General features: G+C 34.2%; 1 protein-coding gene across 5 annotated transcripts in view; it reads right to left on the bottom strand.

Moving 5' to 3' along the window:
- GRIK2 (glutamate ionotropic receptor kainate type subunit 2) overlaps positions 1-22,642 on the bottom strand; it is a 630,583-nt gene that overhangs the window by 30,647 nt on the left and 577,294 nt on the right. For 4 of the 5 annotated variants that reach the window (XM_029223762.1, XM_029223765.1, XM_029223763.1 and 1 more), the window contains one exon: positions 2,709-2,934. In XM_029223762.1, the coding sequence (XP_029079595.1) occupies positions 2,709-2,934 (226 nt within the window). The remainder of the gene's footprint in view (positions 1-2,708; positions 2,935-22,642) is intronic. The other variant, XM_029223766.1, reaches the window with a different exon arrangement.

The following is a 22,642-nucleotide window of genomic DNA, read 5'->3' as shown; positions in this document are numbered from 1 at the left end:
AAGCCTTACTGTGAATATAAGTATAATTTAAAGCATTTTGAAAAGAAGTGCTTCTTAAGCTATAATTATGAGAACTCAAACATTTTTATATATTAGAATTAATTAGAAAACTTCTGAATTAACACATACATTGGCATAATAATGGCAAAGCTTTGGATGGCCTTTCCCTAGTGCAAACAATAAAGGGGGTTCATTTTGTGTAGAGAATTTTAAAACAATAATAGCAACAACTCTCACCTGGCACTGGCAGGTCAAAACATGTCAAAAGTAAAATATTCCTCTCTTGTAAATATCTTCTGTTCATCCAGGTTCTAAACAATTACTATTGAGTTTTAACAGCCCAACTCTTATTGAGTTTTGAATTAGCATCTATATTTATTTCTTATTCTTTAATAAACATTGTACTCCACTTGGAAACTAATTTGGAGAATTCTCATTATACAGCTCACTCCCCCAAGATATGTGAGCTAAGCTACACTTGCATATTTTTGGAGCAAGAACTTAAGGTTCTTGTTTTTTTGTTTTGTTTTACTTTGCTTTCACAATGACTGTGCAATCATTATTTTGAGTCTACTATAATTGCAGGAATATGTAATGTTACAGGAGCGAATGTCTCAAAATTCTCTCAAAGCCAGTTCAAACTATTTTGAGCTATAATGAATTTGAGTAAACTTTACCTAATATGAAAGAATTTAATGTTGAAGTTTTTGAAGTCATTATGGTGGAAAATTTTTGGACTTCCTAGACATTTGAAAGTTGTTAGAAACAATCCCAAAGAAACAAAGACATGGACACTATTGCAATTTCTGGAATTTATCATGAAATGGGATTTTTATGAATCTGTGCCCAACTTTCTAACTATGGTATACATGTTAGAAAGAAACTTTTCAAAATTAAAAGTAATAAAATTATGAATGAGGATACATGGACAAATATGACTATATCATTTATTAAACACAAATACATGAAAATCCGTTTAGACAAAGTCATTAAAAATTTGCAGAAATTAAGGCTCAGAAAAATTATAGTGTCATTATTCATTATTGCAGAGCCAGTGAGTAGCTGTAAGTGCTTTCCCCTTTCTTTAAAAAAAAAAAAGATGTAATAAAAAACATGTTAATCTGTTATTTTGTTTTCTTTGCATACAGTATCAGTTTCCTATCTCCGCTATAACAAATTACCACAAATTGAGGGGCTTAAAGTAGCACAAATTCATTATCCCATAGTTCTATAGGTCAGAAGTCCTAAAAGTGAGGTATCTGCAGGGCTGCATTCCTTCTGTGGCCTCCAGGAAAGAATTGGTTTCCTTGCCTCCTAAACTAACTTCTAAAGGTCCTCTGTATTGCTAGGCTGTGGTCCTTTCCTCCATCTTCAGTTCACCAAGTAACATTTTCAAATCAATCTCTCTCTCTTTCTCTTCCTCCCCTTCCCTGCCATGGTGTCCCCCAGCCCCAAGATTTATATATTGAAACCTAATCCCCAGTATAGTGGTATTTAGAGGTGGGGTCCCTGGGGTGTGATTGGGTCATGAGGGTGGAGCCCTCATGAATGAGATTAGTGCTCTTATTTAAGGGACTCAAGATAGATTCCTTGTTCCTTCCTGGTCTATTAACTAAGAAGCAGCTTCTCATCAGACACCAAACCTGTTGGTACCTTGATCTTGGACTTCCAGCTTCCAAAACTGTGAGAAATCAATTTCTGTCATTTTTACAGCACCCAATCTCTGGTGTTTTGTTACGGCAGCCCAGGTGGACTAGTACATTCTTTCTCTCACTTCTTCTGTTGTGATACCTTCTTAATTGTGACACTTGTGCTTCCTTCTTTTAAGGACCTTTTCGATTACACTGGACCCACCTGGTTAATCCAGGATAATCTCCCCATTTTAAGATCATTAACTTAATCACATCTGCCAAGTCCCTTTTGTCATAAAAGGTAATAAATTCATATGTTCTCAGGATTAGGCCATGGACATTTTGGGGGAGCCATTTTTATGCCCATGACATGTACATATATACTGTAATATGTATTTATACATTCATTAATCATATGAATGTATATACATGTTCATATACATTATACATAAATATGAAGCTCAATAAATGAAAATTTTCATTGTCTTTTGTGGCAATTATTATTATTTCATTCCATGATTATTATTGAAAAGAATTTTGTCATGTAGAAGAAAGAGAATGTTAAAACTAATCAATACTAGTGTAAAATATTCTAGGTATGTTCCTGGTAAATAGTCTGCTATTCCTCTTAAATAAACATATACCTCTTGTAAATAAAATAATTATTCACAGTAACCATTTGTGGCTCATTCTTTTAGTTAACTAAGTCAAATACAATATTCGTAAGCCACCAATCTGAAAAAATAATGTTGCAAAAACTTTATTCATAAAAACTTTTTTTAAGTGTAAGATTGAGAAGGTCCTTTGCCGGGGGGGGGGGGTGTTGTGGATGTTTTCAACACTGATACAGTAAAAATGTCTACTGACCATTTGGTAGAAATCAATTTTCCTTTTGTTACTTATTCCTTTAGAAGCAGATGTCCAAATATCTTCCTGACTTTATACAGTCTCAGAACATAGCAAAATACATTTGTTTGAAGCAAGATTCCTACTGGCATATGGAGGCATTATTTTTCTTCCATTTTCACAGCAACTAAGATTAATGAACAAAGAACAAGTGGCTGACATGAAGCCTACCCATGGGGGTGCCGACGCCATAACCTTTGGAGTCTATGAGGCCGCCAATCTGTGTCAGGTTACAGTTCCTCTGAGTGACAAACTCAATGGTTGTTGACTCCATTAGGAAAGCATAATCAGAGGTGAGGACTCTCTGGATTCCTTCTTCATTACTTTTGACGAGCACGGACTGCCTCCTGCTACTCATAAAGGCCCACATTTTGTCATATGTGGAGATTTTTGATTTCTGGGGAAAAATAAAATACATAAGAAAGACATTTCTTAGTTTCCACATGATCCTACAATATTTAGATGAAATTGACCATATTTAGTTTGCTCATCCTACCTTATAACTGTATTAGTAATAACAGTGATACTAAGCCACAAAAAAATCAAAATCTGTATAAAAACATTTCTCATAGCAATTCCTCATCGTATTTCCAGGTATAGAGCAGATTTATTTAACAAATGTATAAAAAATGTCCTGATGTTCAAAAGTTCACAACTAGTAAATCATAGGAGGCAATAAACAAGAGAAAATAAACAAGATTAATAAGGACGGTTTTTTGTGTTTGTATCTCACATGAATATCTCATGTGTACAATTTTATCCTTCAACATTACTATAACATCAAATTTGGAAGATGCAGACACTGGACACTAGGAGGGTTTTTTTCTCCCCCGAATTCAGTTGACTATAAGACAGATGTTACATTATCCCCCAAGGATAACATACAGATATAGGTTGAAGAGATGAGAGGAATTTGTTACAAATAAGGATATTACAAATAAGAATGACTACATTTCTGCTAAGACACAATCGGGACACCACAGAACTTCTTTTAACCTGCCTCAGGACAACAGGAAATCAATCATTCAGGTCTTACTAACTAATGATTCCTGGACCAAGAAAATAGAAGAGTTTTTACATCCAACCGGAAATTCTCAGTAGGGCTTCAGTACGATCAATTGCTAAAGGAAAGAAATGGGTTTTGTTCAGAAGGCACTGGTAAAACATAAACAGGAAAAAGGTTAGCATCTGCTTATGGAAAGCTCGTCTGTGAAACCTTTATCTTAGTTTAATTCTTATACAATCACAAAAAATAATACTGCAACAATAAACACAAGAAGAATATTCACCATACTGGTTGCTCTGTCATGAAAACTCAAAACTATTTTCAAATAAATAGATATGCAATCTTTTGCAGCTTAAGCGTGCATTTAGTCCTACATGTGCCAGGACATAAATGCAGTATTACTCCTTCCACTAAAAGGTAGGTACACAGTAATATTCAGAAAAATTCTGGAATTATTTCAATGATAAAATGGGAAGAAAAATTTTAATTTGGGGGGGAAAATACCGAAAGGTACAATAAGTGCTTTATAAAAACAAGTAGCTTTAGAGCTAAGAAAGGGTAGACGTGTAAACCTTTGCTCTCCAGTGAACACTAAAACATGCTAAAAGGCCAGTGGCTTAAAATGGGAAAGAAGGCAGCTAGAACCCCCAGAAAAAAATTGATATGATTAAAAATTTGGGCAGCTATGGAGGCATGTCAGTTGTTTTCAAGTAAAATAATCAAACGTTAGGAGTAGAAAAGGGAAATGAAATGAATAATTAAGACTATGATGAAATTCTTATTGGAATAATTAAGACCAATAGTGAGATTTTGCAAAGATGTACCTGGCTATCCAAATTAGTAACATAATGAGGATAGCTAGAACAAGTTCATTTCCTTTCAAAGGTAAAGAATTTTTCTCCTAATGTTTTAGATTAAGTGAGGCCAAAATACAAAATAGAATCAAAATCAGAGCTCACCTGCAGATTAAAGGGATTTTATGTAAAAAAAAAAACTTGGATACAGTTTTTGACTTAGTGAATCTGTGACTGATAATAAACACAATCCAAAAATGTAATACTAAAAATTTATGTAATCAAAATTGCATGCTCATTTCTTGACAATTTAAAATGTAACATTTTTAATGGAGAGTGATAGTGTAATATCATAACATGGGTGTACTCATTGAGGCCAAAAATCAAGCAGAGATAAAAAGTGTACAAAAAGTTATTCTTACTTGTACTGTTCATAAATCTCCTAAATTCTCTGCCTTATTTTAGTTATAGGAACATTAGTAATAAATACATTTTATTGCTTTAGTTACATGATTTTCAATTTATGATAACATGTTCTATCACTGAAGAGTTAATTTAAATAAAAACTTGAGGACTAGTAATTTTGTCCAAAACAAAGGGAGAATATAATGTTTACAATGGCACTAATCATTTAAATAGTATAATTACATCTTTCTCTTTTTTAACATTAAAAGAAAATTTTAGTTTAAACATTATGCAACACAATTTAAAAGAAGAGAATTACATTTTTAACAGTACATGAATGTATCTATTATTAATATTTTGCTGTGGTTAATGAAGTAAACACATCAATCTTTTTAACAGAACCCACACCCAACAAACTAAGATATATTTCTAATATATTCTTTACAAATGTAGAGTTTAATTTTACATTAATGTGAAATTTAGTTATTTTACATTTGAAATGTCTAATCTACAATACTAACCTTCAGCTGACCAAATAAGGATTTTACAAAATATATTTTTATATAAAATTCTTGGAACACTTTACTGCACTGATTTTTTATTTCTATGAGCATTTCCTAGAAGGTACTATTTATATTCATTTTGAAACTAATCATTTCCTATCTTTTAAAAAAAAATTTTATTGGAGTATGGTAGATTTACAATGTTGTGTTAGTTTCAGGTGTACAGCAAAGTGAATCAGTTACACATATACATATATCCACTCCTTTTTAGATTCTTTTCCCATATAGGCCATTACAGAGTATTGAGTAGAGCTCCCTGTGCTATACAGTAGGTCCTTATTAATCATTTCCTACCTTCCATTATTACTTAAGTATCTCTTATTTTCTGGAATCTATTGTCTATGATTTTTGTACAGGTTCACCCATCTTTCCTGTCTGCAGAAAATATAAGTATTTCTGTTGTTCCTATATGGCATAATAGGTTTTGATAGAAAAGTTACCCGAATTGTTTTGTTTCTCATAATAAAAATAAAAAGCCAAATAAGAAATATTTCAATTTAGAAATATTGACTACTTGCTGCTCACACACATTCTATATGGCTTGCTTGCTTGTTTTGCTGTCATTCTTTAACCACAATTTCCAACTGAGCACAGTTATCTCTCAATTATGGCTGTGAAACACAATGCTGTGTAGAAAAGATATGGGAAGTAAGATTAAAAGCCATTACTACTTTTGTAGACTGCATGTGTGTATGTGTGCGGTATGTAATGCCATTCAGCTCTTAAACAACTTCTACAGAAAGTTGAAATAGAAAATTAATCTTTAGCATTGCCTGGCAATTTTATTACTTTTATCATTTTCAGTAGTGAAGATGGTATAGTGCATCACTGGTTTAAAAGCACAAGATCTGAACAACATGAATTTTACTGAAACCCTTAAATTTAAAGCAGCTAAGATGGCTTATAAAATATTTGAAGAAAGTATCTGAACAAACTCTTAGGCTGAATATGAAGATTATGAGGCTTTTTTCTCTATAAATCTGGCCACTCATAAATACTTGATTACCTATACTTAACTAATATATAGATAAACTCTGAATAATGTAGGCCTGGGCCAGAAGTAATGATCACTAATTCTATATCTCTTATTAATAGAAGATATGTTCTTATGCAAGCCAGTTAATCTTTTAATTCCAGTTTACATAATAGTCAAATATCTTTGCTAAACTTACAGGGTTTTTGTGAGGATCGTATAAGACAGTACACGTAAAAACACTATGCAGTAGTAAGACATTTTTGTAACTCCAATTATTTTTTAAAAAGAGAGCATACTACTCCCAAGTGCTTGTATTTTATTTTTCTTAAGAAACACCGAGTATTCTGGCAAAGATGGAAGGTTGAATATCATCTTTGAACACATGTTCTCTCCTGTGGCATGAAACCACAAGGCAAAAGAGAAATGGATAGGGTGCAACAAAAACAAAATTTTGGAAGCTGGAAAGCAGACAGATGAATTGTAACTGAGCTAACCAACGTTTAGGACCCCCTTCTCCCCTGTAAAAGTTTCTGAGATTGGCATTTCTACATCCTTCTCAAAGCCGGAATGATCAAACGTCTAACAAAAGTAGAATTTATTGAAAAAATGTCTTAAAAACAACTATCTCTGAGCAGCTTGGTGACTGCTCGATCCCACCCAAGCAAAGGACTAGAGGTTTTATTCTCTGGGAAGTAAACAAGAGTGCACTGGAGGAAGTGGAGCTACGGGGGCCCATACTGAAACCAGAAGGAAGAGGTTGGAGTCTACAGCCAATGTTGAGACCAGTCAGCATTCTGTCTGTTTTGGTTCTTTGAATTCCTCCAAGAAGATATTTTTAAGCAAAACTGGACTGCTCTAAAGAGATAATAATAATATTAATAACAACAATAATAGTAATAATAGCAGTTAGCACATATAATAGCATGTGCCAAACATTATTCTAAATTATTTATACATATTAAAATTTTTTAAGTTTTACAAGATTTCTATTAGGTGGTAGTATTTTTGTCCCCATTCTAAAATTAGAAAACCAAAACACAGAGTGCTTTATAATATGCCTAAATTCATGTGGCCTCTTCCTAGCAAAACCAGGAATCAAACATGGGCAGATTAGCTACCAAGTTCATAGTCTTAATTATTGCACTATATCAACTGCATCTAAAGGCACATATCATGGATTTCCAACCAAACAACCCACTATATCACCCTAAAGTGAAGCTCATAGTTTTTCACACTTAACTAAGTACCCAGAGCTTGCAGTGAGTCTCTAACCTAAATTATAAAGACCAAAACAAATAAAATGGCATAAATGTCTTCAGAGAGGTAATAGATGCTGCACAAATGCAAAGAAAAAAATGTAAATGGACTCTGTTGAAAGAAAATGCATTCAGAGAACAAATACATATTAAAAATCTGATATCAAAAATGGAAACCTCAAGTGAAATGTAGAATAAAAGAGAATTTAAAACACTGCAATTGGCTTGACCTCTAATTTCAGAATATTTATATTAAATACATGTGGAATTATACTGATATGATACTCTAAGATCTAATGTGTAAGGAGGAAATAAGAAGCCTCAGCTAGTTTTAGTTCTAATAAAATAGAAAATTGTTGAACATTTTCAAGGTAAAACAGACTGTAGGATCTCTAAGGTTAAAATCAATAGGTAGAAGCTGTGTAAGTTAAAGATTAGGAATAAGAACTCATTTAAGGTCAGTAAGCAGGTATTTAAAATTAATAATCAAATATTTGTATGCTGAGTGTGAAAGTTTATGTAAACTTATTTAGAATTAAGGATATACCAAGTTGCAATGTGAACTAAAGATCGTAGGTGGAAGGTGCAGCATGTTGAAAGAATGACCTGTATACTATGTCTTGCTGACTCTCCTGTTAGACTAAGGTTAGTTTCATTCAGTGAAGTAGCTACTGATCATTGCCAAGGGACGTGATAAAATCGTGGATGGAGACTAAGCTGCTGAGCTAAATGTGCACAGTCTTTGAAAGTCCTCTAGCCACAGGGATACAGAGAAGTGAGCACCTACACAGAACACCAGAACAGACTCAGGAATTGGGACACAGCTTGGCCCTGTGCATCACTGTTGCCAAATTCATTAGGAAAGACATTCCAGAAGAATGTTTTATTTAAGAGGAATATGAAAAATGAAAGTCAGGTAATAAACTAAGCATCAGAAAATATAATTTTCTGTAAGGGAAGAATTGAGATAATGGCAAATTAAGGCATAGAAGAGAAACGATTCAGATAGAGTATAGCCAAGTTAAAAACAAAAAATTTAATTAGTGAAAAAAAAAGAATATCTTGTTTCACTCCTTCACTTCACAAATGAGAAAACTAAGGCTACTTGATAAGAAAAAAATATTAGCAGTGAAGGTAGATTTGTAGAGAGTAAAATGCTGATAGGATTTATGACATCATGGTTTTAAAGAAGAATTTTAATTCCATAACAAGACAATAACTTCTTTGGCAAAAATGAGAAACAGTCCTAAGCATTATCATTACAGTTAGGCTGTACATAGTAATATAAAGTCACACAAATAAATCAAGTCTCAGAGATATTGCTTGAAGTGAATATTAAAATCAAAGCACTGTAAAGGAAAAGCATATTTAAAATGTTTGAAATAAAATCGTCTTATTTTCTCACACAACCCACCCCGCCGCTCTAAATACTGGAATAAATTTCTTTCTTTTGTGTGTGTGTCTCATATTAAAGACACTTTTCCTTCTGTGTTACATCAGACAGATTTAGGATGTCAATGTTTAGCAGTGTTTATTTTGTCAAAATGCTGAGGCTTGTAAGTTGATTTGGTTTTTGCTACATCAGCACAAAACCAATAAAACTAGTTCATAAGGCACTGTCTTTTTATAATAGCAGTTTTCATGGGCTATGAAACATCAACAGAAGGATAAAAGAAAAAAATTCTTGTCAAGAATAAACTTACAAAGAATAAGAAATACAACACTTTTAAAAAATTCACAGATGCCAAAAGATTGTGTGCTTTACAAAGAGCATTCAGTATACTTAAAATATTTTAAACATATAGCTAATGATTCCAAATTTAGGGATACATAGCTTTCGTTTCTGATAGAACTCGAAATAAAGTTTGCAAACTGAAATTACCTGGTTCTTTGAAGATCTCCAATATCTAATGGGTGTTAGCCAACATTTTTCCTGAGCATTTTAGAGAGAGATTTTTAGACACAGTGAGATATTGATACGAGGATAGTGCTTTGAAATTTTGTTTCTATCCCATCTAAAATGCTATGAAAGCCAATAAAGTAAGGATTACTCTTGTACCATTGGAGTAGATCTTTTATTGTAAGCAACATATTTTACAAATTCAAAGCGCTTTAAAAAAAAAAAAAAATCTTTGGGGCTTCCCTGGTGGCTCAGTGGTTGAGAGTCCGCCTGCCGATGCAGGGGACACGGGTTCGTGCCCATCCGGGAGGATCCCACATGCCGCGGAGCGGCTGGGCCTGTGAGCCACGGCCGCTGAGCCTGTGCGTCCGGAGCCTGTGCTCCTCAGTGGGAGAGGCCACAACAGTGAGAGGCCCGCGTACCGAAAAAAAAAACAAAAAACTTTGATTTAAATTCTTTAGGACACAAATGAATTCTCCTCCCCCACTCACTTTGATTGCTGTCAAATACAAATTAAAATTTAGAAACCATCATGTGTTCATTGGATCTATTTTTATAAACCTGTCAGATACCCTAAAAATGATAAGAAAATATTTGCTAGACCTCTAGAAGTTAATTTAAAATTAACTTTTTAAGTGTGTTCTAGAGGAAAGCTTATTTTCTTGAATAAGAGGGAAAAATCTTTAATATTAATCTTGTTTGAACTATCATAGCCACAAAGCATCAACAGTACAAAGAAAATCCAGTACTATTTTGTAATATGTTTTTTATACATAATATTTGAAGCGTTGACTACAACTCAGATTTTTTAAAAAAGTTTATCAAGTAGTACAACACCTAAAACATCTTGAAGTAACTTCCTCCCGTTGCGGAGCACAGGCCCCGGACGCGCAGGCTCAGCGGCCATGGCTCGCGGGCCTAGCTGCTCCGCGGCATGTGGGATTCTCCCGGACCGGGGCACGAACCCGCGTCCCCTGCATCGGCAGGCGGACTCTCAACCACTGCGCCACCAGGGAAGCCCCCAAAGTAACTTTTAAAAAGACTTTATTTATGTTAAGAACCCATTTATTTTATTTAAAAAATAAACATTCATGAAAAAATATTTTCTCACCTAAACCATAATGTGTGGCAGAATTAGTTGAACTCTGGTGTATGGATGAAAGTGGTGAAATTACTAAAAGAAGAGGCAGTAATTTATGATGATTTTCCATAATTACCAAAGTAAATTTGGTGTCATTGGTACTTACTCAAATCATTCCTTTTCAATAAATTCCACATTACCAATTTGGTTTCTAATATTAACTTAAATATTTGGTTATACGTGCTATAATAACATTTATTATTCTGTTATGAAAAAGTCGCATGTAATCATTCCTAATATGTGGTTTGAAAAAGCCCATACCAAGGGAGACCTTGGTAAAGGAGAATTTGGCTGAGATTTGCATTTTAATTTTTTATTACAGTAAATAAATTACCAACAATAGTGGAACATATGTGCTAGGTAAGAACATCTGAGCCCTATCTGGACTCATCTGACCTTGGTCACTAGGAAATTAGAGTTAATTCAGGAAAACAGGACTGAAGCCATATGTGGTTCATATCAAAGGTGGATCTGAGGCTAGTGCAGTGATCTGAAAGCATTTGGTTGTTAGCAAACCTGTCAGTCCTTGGAATAATTCTGGCAGTTTTATCTTGAAGCATCTGCAATCTCTTAAAACAGGATATTTGAAGAGAAAGACAATGAAAGAGAATTGCTCTTCTCATCGTTATGGAGAGTTAATAGAGGAATAAGAGAGAGAGTTATGACTGAGCATAATAGGATGGGCAGCAAGTTTAAAGTGATTTGGTGAAGTTAAAGGCAGTTATCCTTTTGAGGCAGTTGAGCCAGGATTTGCTAGTTCATTCTGCACTATTCAGAATCCCTACTGATGATTCTTCTGGTCATTGCATTTTATTCTTTAAATGAGATATCTTGAAATTTCCTGGTCAAATATTTTCTTTTTTTATAAATAATAGTAATCAGCAATATAGTTTACTATCATTTGGTCAAATTTAAATAAAATTAGGAAACTTGACTTCACTGGGTCAGTGGAGGACCTTGAACCACAATTTCCTGGCCATATCTAACAAAATGCTTCCCTAACAATTTCAAAGAAATGTTATGAGGAATGAGAAAATTCATATAAAGTCACTTCGACAAGCTATAAAGCTCTCTAAAGATATCAGGATTTTATTCTTATTGCAAATTTTATGTGATCAACCAGTGGAGGAACATAGTAACTCTCTACTAGGACTGCAGCATATAACTACTATATTCTTATATCTCTGGCTTTACCTTTAGAATAATTTATAATTTATAGGAACATGGAAACATTCACTTGCTTACCCATTCACTCACTTGTTCTTTCATATTTATTGAGCAACAGCTTGGTGTAAAGGACCATGCCAGGCACTATGCATGTAGAGGTTAGACCCAAACAAAGCATGGCCCCTGTCTTAGCAAAGCTTAATGTTCCATAAATACAGGAAAAGTAAACTAAGAATTATGAAATGGTGTGATAAATGCCTTGACAAGGGACAGATGAGGTGTAACCTACATTGATGAGGGGATGTATGACGGGAAGTCAGAGGAAATAATTCCTTTTCCTTTAGGATTCAAATCAATTACAGTTTTGCTGGGTCTCTCACTCCTTTCTAATTGAAACTCTGAACTATAAATAGGTGTGGGGAGAAAGTCCTCAACGTTTGAAACTCTTAAAGGAACCACTGTTCTCACTCAGCCAGTACCCTTTCCAGGATTTCTAAACTCTTCGGGGAGATGATGCAAACCTCATCAAAATATTTTAAGAATGATGTTTAGATACATAATGTTTGTATTGCTGTAACCTTATATACGTCAAAATATACACAAAATGGATACTTTGTTTCTAAATAGTAAATAAATGACCTTAGTTGGCCATAGGGAGGAGAGAGAAACAGTTTTAATCACTTCTCCATCCACTGGCTAAACATGCATACTTAATCACGATAACCATGAATTTAATATGTATAAGGTAATTGCATCAATGATTATATAAATCACTAACCTAAGGTACATTTTTTTCTGGCCACACCATGCGGGCTTATGGGATCTTAGCTCCCCCACCAGGGATGGAACCCATGACCCCCTGCAGTGAAAGCACTGAGTCCTAACCACTGGACTACCAGGGAAGTCCCTGAGGCACGTCTTAAGTAGAAGAGCCACATCTGACCTAGGTGCTTGAACTTGCCATTTTCTCTAGCTCGACTGTACTTCCTTTGCATATCTGTATGCCTCACACCTTTACCTCCTTCTGATCTTTGGTCAAACATCGCCTTTCCAAAGGGACTTCCACTATTTACTCTATTTATAATTCCAATTCCAATGTAACACAGATATGCCTGCTGCTTTATTGTTATCCGTAGCACTTAATAACTATGTAGTATATTACATATTTCCTATTTTTATTTATATATCTGTTCAGTTCCTATCTCCCTTTGCTGTGAGATAAACTGCATGAAGATGGAGAGCTTTGCCTTGTTTTGTTCATCATTATAGCACCTCTACTTAGAATAGTGCCTGGTGTACAGTACGTACCAGTAGCTATTTATTGAATAAATCAGCTAAAAAAATAAATAAATGTGTAAGTGTGTACAATGGAATTATTTATCTTGTGGTAGAATTTAGAAGACAGGAATATTAGTCTCAGCTCTGGTGTTACGAAGCTAAGTGATATTTCATGAGTAATTTCATATCTCTAGAACTCAGTTTGCTCATATGCAGAATAAACGGGTTAAACCATATAAATTCTATATCATTCACCAGAGATAGTCTATATAATTTTACATATTTAGAAGAATAGGCACATTTACTTTTTTCATATTCTGTTCATGCCTTAATTTAATAAGGAAAAGAATACCATTGGCCTAGTTTTAAAGCAAAGCATAAAGAAATCCACATCACTGTACTGCATAAATAATTTTCAACCCTATTTCAATGTTAAGGTGTAGGTTTAATGTGTAAACGAAAAATACTAGAATGTATTTCACATTCTACATATCTCAAGGATGGGAAGAAAATTAGCGTCCTCTTTGTTCTTTTCCCACTTTTAGACCATCACTGTCCCACCCCTTTTGGAAAACAAAGGTATAAACCTTTGTTCTTTTAAGACTCATGCCCTACAAACTTACTACCTGATTCCTCTTACTACAGCCTTCTATTCATTTTCTGGTTATGGCATCATTCTTAAAAAAACTGTAGTGCCCAAATGTTGGTTTCTATCAGTGATGAACTAGTAAATGTTTAACAGTTTGGCTCTCTGGACTTCCCTGGTGGTGCAGTGGTTAAGAATCCGCCTGCCAATGCAGGCGATACGGGTTAGATCCCTGGTCTGGGAAGATCCTACATGCCGCGGAGCCCTAGAGCCCGCGAACCACAACTACTGAAGAGCCTGTGCTCTGCAACAAGAGAAGCCACTGCAATGAGAAGCCCACGCACCGCAGCAACAAAGAGTAGCCCCCATTCGCGTCAACTAGAGAAAGCCCGCACGCAGCAACGAAGACCCAACACAGCCAGAAATAAAAATAAATAAATTTATATATTAAAAAAACAGTTCAGTTTGGCTCTCTGGAAAAGTGGAAAGGCCAGATTTGTAGCGTTTCCTGGTTTTTATGGTTTAAATATTCCCACTCTCACCATTTGAAACTATGGACTTGATACCAACAAAACTATGAAATTCTTAAAAATATAACTCCTGCAAGTCAATATAAGCCAGCTTCAGTATGCCCCTTCTTCTCCTTCCCCCAACGTCCTGAGTGATTTCTCAGTTATTTGACCATCATTTCCAATCACTTTCTTACTAGCACCTCATTCACCCCAAACCATGGTTGTATATATCAACACCTGAAATATCTATGCTTCAAAATCAATTATTCAAATATCCTACTCTGTGATTATAACCTCTTTCTTTCCTAGTTTTCTTATTTCCCTTCTTTACTGGTTGTAGTTTCCAATCTCATTGGTGTCTCATGCCTGGTAATGACCTACCTTCCAATTCATTTGCTTCCTCTACTTCTTTATATTCCACTTTGTTCAGGTGAGCTTCCATGATCCATAATTTAAAAATTATTGTTGCTAACATCCTAAACTCATTAACCTCTCTCTCTTTTCTTTGGACCACCTAACCTAACAAAAACCTGAGTAAACCCAACTCTTCACTTCCTCTAAGTCTGTATCAAGGAAGCACAGAATTGCTGGAGAATCTCATACTATCATTATGAAGAGCAAAGCAAAGTAGATGCTCATCGCTGCCCAGAAAGTATAATACTTCTCTCAATTTCTTCTCTACAATTCCTATTTCAACTTTCTCTCCTTTCCCAAAATTCAAAACCTGTGGATTCATTCACTGTTGGAGGTTGATCATTGCTTCAGAGACAAATTAAACCGTGTATGGGAGCTGACTCAAAGACCAAGCCAAAGCCCTTCTCACAGCAAAAATCTTCTTAAATCATAATCTCTCCTCTCTCTTTCTGTTCTGTTACCCTTTCTTCTAAAGGGAATCCTTTATTTTGTGGTTTGTATTCTACCACATCCTTTTGTCTTTTTCAGGAATATTAACACACTGATTTCTCTCTTATTACTCCTCTTTGATAATATTTTGGCATTCTCAAATCTTTTAGATCTTAACTTCTCTTCATCTAGTTGATATTCCTTCCACCTCTAGTTACCATACTTTCTCTTTCCTCCCCTTTACAACAGAATTCATCAAAGAGTTGTCTTCATTATTTCATTTCTTTATTTTCTACCCAATCCTCTATCCACTCCGGTCTGATTTCCAGTCACATCCTTTTATTGAAATAAATCTGACTAAATATACAAATGACCTCCATATTTTTAAATATAAGTAGACTTTTAAATTTTTTGTCCTCAGGTCACCAGACCACCCTTCAACATGCAATGCCCTTAACCATTTCTGCATTCCTGACACACACTCCTAACCACTCTCTTCACATCCACTGCTACCCCTTCCAGTTTCTTCTCTACACTAAGCCAGAATGATCGTTCTAAATCTCAAACTTGATCATGTCAACCCACAGTTTATTAACTCTCTTACAAGGCTCCCTGTTACCCTCAAGATGAAAAGATAGTAATAACACAGGCTACAAAGTTCTAACAGGCAAAGCTAGTTGACTACCCATTCTCTCATTATTTTCTAACCTCTTTCTAACAGAATATATATTTCCTATCCTCCTGTTCATAACAAGATGTAACCCAATTATGCCCAATGACATAATAAAAAAATGTTAATGGGGCTTCTGATGAACACTTTTTGATAGCGCAGATTAAGTTGCCATGCTCCCAGTAGCTTCCTAGACCAATTCTATGTTCTCATAGTACACTGTAGCCATCCTTTGCAGTTTTTAAGTATATATTCTATTTAATTATCATTTGGTTAATTTCCATATTCCTCAGGGCTTTTTTTGAGTCACGTGTCTAGTGTATCTCTACACTTACTACAGGTACTGAAAGAAAGGCACCCAGGGCTTCCTTGGTGGCACAGTGGTTAAGAATCCGCCTGCCAATGCAAGGGACACGGGTTCGAGCTCTGGTCCGGGAAGATCCCACATGCCGTGGAGCAACTAAGCCCGTGAGCCACAACTACTGAGCCTGCACTCTAGAGCCCGCGAGCCACAACTACTGAAGCCTGCACATGTAGAACCCATGCTCCGCAGCAAGAGAAGCCACCGCAGTGAGAAGCCCACACACTGCAACAAAGAGTAGCCCCCACCTGCCGCAACTAGAGAAAGCCCCGCTCGCCACAACTAGAGAAATCCCGGGCACAGCAACAAAGACCCAACACAGCCAAGAATAAATAAAAATAAAATAAATAAATTTATTAAAAAAAAAAAAAGAAAGGCACCCAATAAATATTTGAAAGAATGAATACAGTGCATTAATGAAGTGATAGGCAGTTAGTTATGAAACATCAGGTTATTATCAAAAATATAATATCACCGAAGAAGCATCCTAAGGAAAAATTCAAGAATACATGTTTATTAATTCTAAAGTATTAACTACACATAAAGTTTATTATAGAATCGCTGAAGGAAATATTCAGATCGATCATAAAGATTTATTAAATCTAATCTTCATGCAGGTAAGTTTAAATAATAGGCTAATTATCTCTAACGTTAGAATCCATTAAATGAAGACTCAGATTGATATTGCTATATATATTCTTAACTCTTTTTCTTAAAACTACTCTTAGTTTAGAACTTATTATGTGCAAATGCTATGCTAAGCATTTTAAGAACACAATGTTAATTAAATACTCATATCCCTGTGAGACAGGTTTTGTGATAACCATCACAAAAATGAGAAAAGTGTGATTAAGGTAATTAAACATCTATCCCAAGGCTTAAGGCAGACTCACAACTTATATACTAAAGCAAGTTTCTGTGAGTTATGACAGTAGGCACAATTTTGCTGAAATTGCTTTTCTGTAATTAATTGTTGGTATTATTTAAGGCAGTGATTTAGAGATAAGCCAAAACATACTTTCCAAAATAAGTACTGTAAGATGAAGCAAAATAGATGCAAGACAATAGATTCTGGCTAACAGGTTAAACAATCATAAACTTAAAAGGAAACGCCCAAAATACTTATACAGGACAATAATATATGTCCTGAAAAAAAGAACACAACAAAATCCAGTAGAAATACTAAAAGAAGAAGGAAAAAAGACAGAATTATATGCATAGTACGATTGAGTTGAATAGTTTTCAAGAACCATCCTTTGAAGTTAACTCCAAAAATGATATTTTTAAGTATGTGTTAAAAGTGATAACTAAATAAAGCTAAATTTAACCTAAATTTAAGAGGATGGTAAGAATAGTTTGGGCTTGTCAGTGAGTGTGTGTGAGATATGTTGGCAACCTGTTCAACTCAGGAGTGCAAGAAGAATATTTTAAGCAGCTAGAGGCTAAAATCGATCCAGTTCCAGGCCAGCTTACATGGAACATGAGTAAGTATCCAGCATTTACCAGCATGGGTCTCTTCCAGGCAGGAATGCCAACAATTACATGGTTTATTATGTTACACTGTCATCCATCAAAGGCAGTGGTGGAAACAACTTGCATGTATTCTACCCATAACACTTTTGTATTTAACTAAAATTACTTTTGTCAAGCCTTCATTCTTTGTTTTGATACAAAGATCTCTGCTAGAATCTTCTATCTGTACCTTAGAGTGGAAATAGGTCACATGTGGCTATGTCTCTAATTAGTATTCACTTCCTAGCATCCAATAATCATTACAATTTAGAAAAGCATAGATTTTTGGGTTGTCTTTCATGTACTGTCTCGATAATATTGGCAATTAATTTTGCTGCTTCTTTTGTCCAAATTTTTAATTTGGTACCCACCCATTTTTTTTTTTAATAGCTCCCCGTCTCTGAGTTAGAGTTCTATACCTAGGTAGCTACAGGTCTGACTCCATTTTATTCTTGCTTGCAAAAGCTTAAGCTTTAATTTTGTTCAATAGGCTCCATCCCATGCCAGACCTTTCTTTCTCTGCAGACACAATCCCTCAAGAAGAGTAGACCCAGCCAAGCTTTCTATTCCAGTGACCTATGTTGTTTTCCAAATAGGGCCAACCTTGAACTTTATTTGATCACAGTTAATCTATGTAATCTGTGGAACTTTCAACTTCTTTTCCAGAAGGAATGTCCACATTTTTAGAGTGAATGGCCAAAGTATAAGGTATAGTAGTACTAAAAACAAGCAAACAAAAACTCCAAATAAGCTAGGCTCCAAAGTGTAGTCCCAAAAATAAATGTGTGTACATGTATGTGTGTGTTCCTATTTAGTCAGCCAATTTTGTCAAAGTTTTGAATGAGGAAAAGCTACTTAACTGAAAATCTATCTTCCCTCAAATTCATCTAACAAAGTACATAAAGCTCTTTATCAAGTTTTGAAATGTTACCTAGTTAAGTGTATGTAAGTGATTTTTCAAATTATAACAAAAAGACCCATTAAAAAGGAAAAGAAAAAGAAAGTTAATTTTAAAAACTAGAGAGGAGAATTGTTCTTGACAATGCCAATGTACTTAAAAAAAATATGGATTGCTTGGATAAATATCTAACTATACTCATAAAAAACAAGAAAATTTTCTGACATACTTATATGCAGGGAGCTTTTGTCCTTAAATGTGTTGTCACCAGCCTGGCCATACTGTGGTTGAAACAAATAAAGAAAGGTATAGGCTAGTATTTAAAACACAAACTGACTCACACTCACAAAATTAACTTTTAAAATTTTGAATTAATTTTGGATGTAATTGAAGTTTCAAGGCCACTTTAAAAAATTACAACCATAATTCAGCCTTCTTAATGCACAGGCATGGGAGTTCAGCTGTGACTTAAAATGCATGAAATTAGATATGGATGAATTTAGTTAAATAAAAGAAACATCAACGGAAAATATGGTGCAAAATAAAAATAGTAAACCTAACTTAGGAATGTGATTAAGAATACCAATAAATCTCTAAAAAGACAAAACAGTAAAACTTTAGGTCATCACCTTCACTCTCATTAATAGGCATTAAAACTCTATTAAAAACATAAATTAGCAAATTTCTAACTGGAAGCTAATGAATAGCATTAGTTAAAATTGCATTATAAATAATACAGTATAAAAATGATCTGAAGAGAAACTAAAGTTCAGTAAACATAACAGAGATGGACTTTTTATTTGTAATATATTTATATGACTACTCACCCTGTGGAGAGTATAATTTTAACCATCTAATCACTAACATGGAAAGTAAAACTGAAGGACTAGTTTACCTTCAGTATTGATATGTAATGATAATTTGGTACTCACTTTTGCATTTGAGAATTTTATGAAAACAAAGCACTTGTCTACTCTGATACTTAATAGCTGGGAAGTTAGTAACACTAACAATATTAGAAAATACAGTGCAATATTATTTGAATTTTTTCTGTTTAGCCATCTGTCTTTACCAGTCATATTTTCTATCTTGCCTTAGAAAACAAACAAAAAATGTTTTTCATAAAAAGCATTAGTCTTTTCACTAGAATGAATTTGTTCTATTTTTTACTTCCCATGTGACTGTGACTATGTCCAGAAAGCACATAGCTCTCTATAAAGAGAAAATGAAACAATAACTTCTTGTTATATGAACATTATCTAATCAACACATCTAAATAACTGTTGCACCTTCAAAATGGTCACTTTATTTCAAACTTGCTTGCATTTTTTTAAATTCTTTTTTTAGAATTGTCTTAAGATGTTATACTATATCTTTTCAAATACACTCATTATTAACAATTTTATAACCTATTAGGGTAAATTTTCTGTTTGAAATAAGCCAAAGTATTTGGAGTAAAACAAATGTAAGTGTAAGCCATATGCTCATTTTGCTGTTAGTGTTCTGAAAGCAAGGATAGCTATAAAGTAAAAGAGTTGGTTTTCTTGTGCTGTCTAACTGTGTTCTGAAAACCATTCCAAAAGGAAAGCTCTAAGAATTTTTTTTAGCAAATCACAGTATCAAATTTAGTTTCTTGAGGTGTTCCTTTGTGAAATGTTATTCATTTCCTGTATACAATCTACAGTATTTGTACCTAATGTAGTCCTCTTAAGTTAAAGATTTTTTTTCTTTATTGTAAATATTTTTACCTAGCAGAAAAATATTTACATAAAAACTAAATCTGCCTAAAATCTCTTTAACATCCATATGGGTAACATGATGTTAACTTGGATGTTTCAGTTGAGGCACCAAGAAAAATTAGACTTAAAGCACAAAGTGTGAAATGGACACCGTGAGGGCATTTCATAGTATATCTAGAAGCAATTAGATGATTGATCCACAAGGGGATATAAAAAGATCATGAATTAAGCACGAACATTCTGAGGATAATTTAAGAGACAGTTGTGTTCTGCCTATGATTCTCAACACTTTTTTGCCTTGGTTTAGGTGGGAGTATGTGCGGAATGTACCTCATATTCCCAAACTGGTTGAGACGGTGACAACTTGAAGAGGTTAATCCAAGTCCCCGCATCGGTTGACACGGAAAACTGGTGCCCTTCACACAGTTAGGAAAGCTAAAGAATAAATGCCTAAAGATGAGAAGTAACTCCATCCATTTTCAAGGTGGCACAGGTGTTTGAAACCTCAGGATAAAATGCAGGGATCCGAGTAAGAATGTTAATCTTTGTTCAAGGGGGCAGTTGCCATGAGAAAAGGTGGTTTACTCTCCAGTTAGCACAAATTCAGCACTTGCTGACGTAGGTGGCACAGCTATTTCACCAGAACCCTGTTGTTGATTCTAATGAAGTTGCACATGTTGAGGAATGCTGCCTTTGCTGATGGCAAGTTTCTTGTTACAACATCCATCAAAAAGATATTATGTCAAGACAGCATCAAACCAGCTGGTAAAGACAAGTTTTGAGACGGCAGTTTGACTGACTCCAGTCCTAAATTTTGGCTGATGACATCTTTTTGACTTGATAAAACTAAGCAGAACTGCTAGCATAAACAACAAATTTGCCCGAGCAAATGCTACTAACAAAATATCTACTTAAATGAAGCCAAGGCAAATTTTATGTTTTAAAGAGTTGAGGCATTATAGCCAACTGGAAACACGATATCAGACTATTTCTTAAACTCCTTCTATAGGAAGAAAACCCCACAATGTTTGAACATTTATTTCAAACAAAAGGAAATGATATTAGAATGACTCACAGAATATTTTAAAGTGTTGCTTAGTTATTTTTAGAAAACAAGGTGCATTGTTAGTAAAATAATTCATTAAAATTAAGTTTTCTTTAAAATCTTTCCCAGCAACATTACCATTTTTTAAAATGTTGCTTAAGTTGTCATAAAGCTGTAGTTATTTATTGCACTCAAGTTAAGTAAGCTAATATACAGGCATATGCCTTGGTCTAACTTTTCATGATTTCCGAAGTCTCCTATTTGTAGTAATTTTACCTCAGGAGATTTCATGTACCTATTTAACTAGGCATTTGACATACAAGGATACAATTTTCTGCCTAAAATAATACACAGTGTTCCTGAATGTGTCCATGAAGCCCATATACAACAGACAACAGACAGTTATACAGAAAAAGTTCAGAGAAGTAAAGCCAAGGACAGGGGATAGGTGCAGGCAAAAGGGCAGCCATTAATGCAGTAAAGGTACTTAAGATATCAACGAATTTTTATGTATATGATGTTTTAGGTAGTAATTAAACCGGAACTCATTACCTTCCATTCAAAGGTTTGGTCAGTCTATAACTTCCCTTTACTGCTGCCACTTGGGGGAAAGAGAAATTTCTCCACAGTGTCTGTTGAAGGCATTCCAAAGAGAGTGACATGTACACTTATCTTTAAAAATATCACGTTGACCTAAGCGTTAGTAAACTAGGAACAGCAATAGTATAGAATTATAGAACTACCATTTCTGGAGATGCACACATCTCTCATATTTAAACAACTGCAAGTGGAGGCCAAATACTCTTAGAATTTAAATAAAAGCCCTGCCAGAATTAGCCATTAGAATGAAGATACAGTGGGGCACTGTTCAAAATGGGGTGAGTAAAAGTAAGTCCATGGTACTGAAGTACATAATTTAAAAAGTGTTTCATTAGCTGGATCTGTTAATTCTTTTTCACTTTTTGTGTTCAGAGAACATGGAAGACACATCTACATAACCATGAAATATCCAAAACAAAAACTAATTAATACACACTTAGATATACATTTTTTCAAAATAACCAGTTTGACTAATTTATTTCAATTAATTTAAACAAATAATCCTCAGTGAGGTTAATTTTGAATAATTTGATATAAGTACTCTTCTGTAACTTACAGTAGTAGGGAATTAGTTCTTCTGATATATTTTATTATAACTATGTATATATGTGTATATACACGCATGCATGTGTATGTTACTTAATATATATAAAATATTATGTATAACACATGATAATGCATTGTTCTAAAAACTTTTCTCAAAAGTTATGATATGATAAAATGGTTCTAGCTCTACGTGGTTTTACAGTAATTTGTTCTTTTTCAAAATCCTGAAGTACTCACTTTCAATAAGATTCACTACAATTCACTAGGAGTTAACCTTGGATTCATTAGAAAACATAAAATCATTTTT

Source organism: Monodon monoceros, unplaced genomic scaffold (genome assembly GCF_005190385.1).
Source record: "Monodon monoceros isolate NGI ecotype Baffin Bay Population unplaced genomic scaffold, NGI_Narwhal_1 Super_Scaffold_15, whole genome shotgun sequence".
Lineage (NCBI taxonomy): Eukaryota > Metazoa > Chordata > Mammalia > Artiodactyla > Monodontidae > Monodon > Monodon monoceros.
Note: the sequence above shows the minus strand (reverse complement) of the source record. Positions and strands in the feature narration are given on the sequence as shown.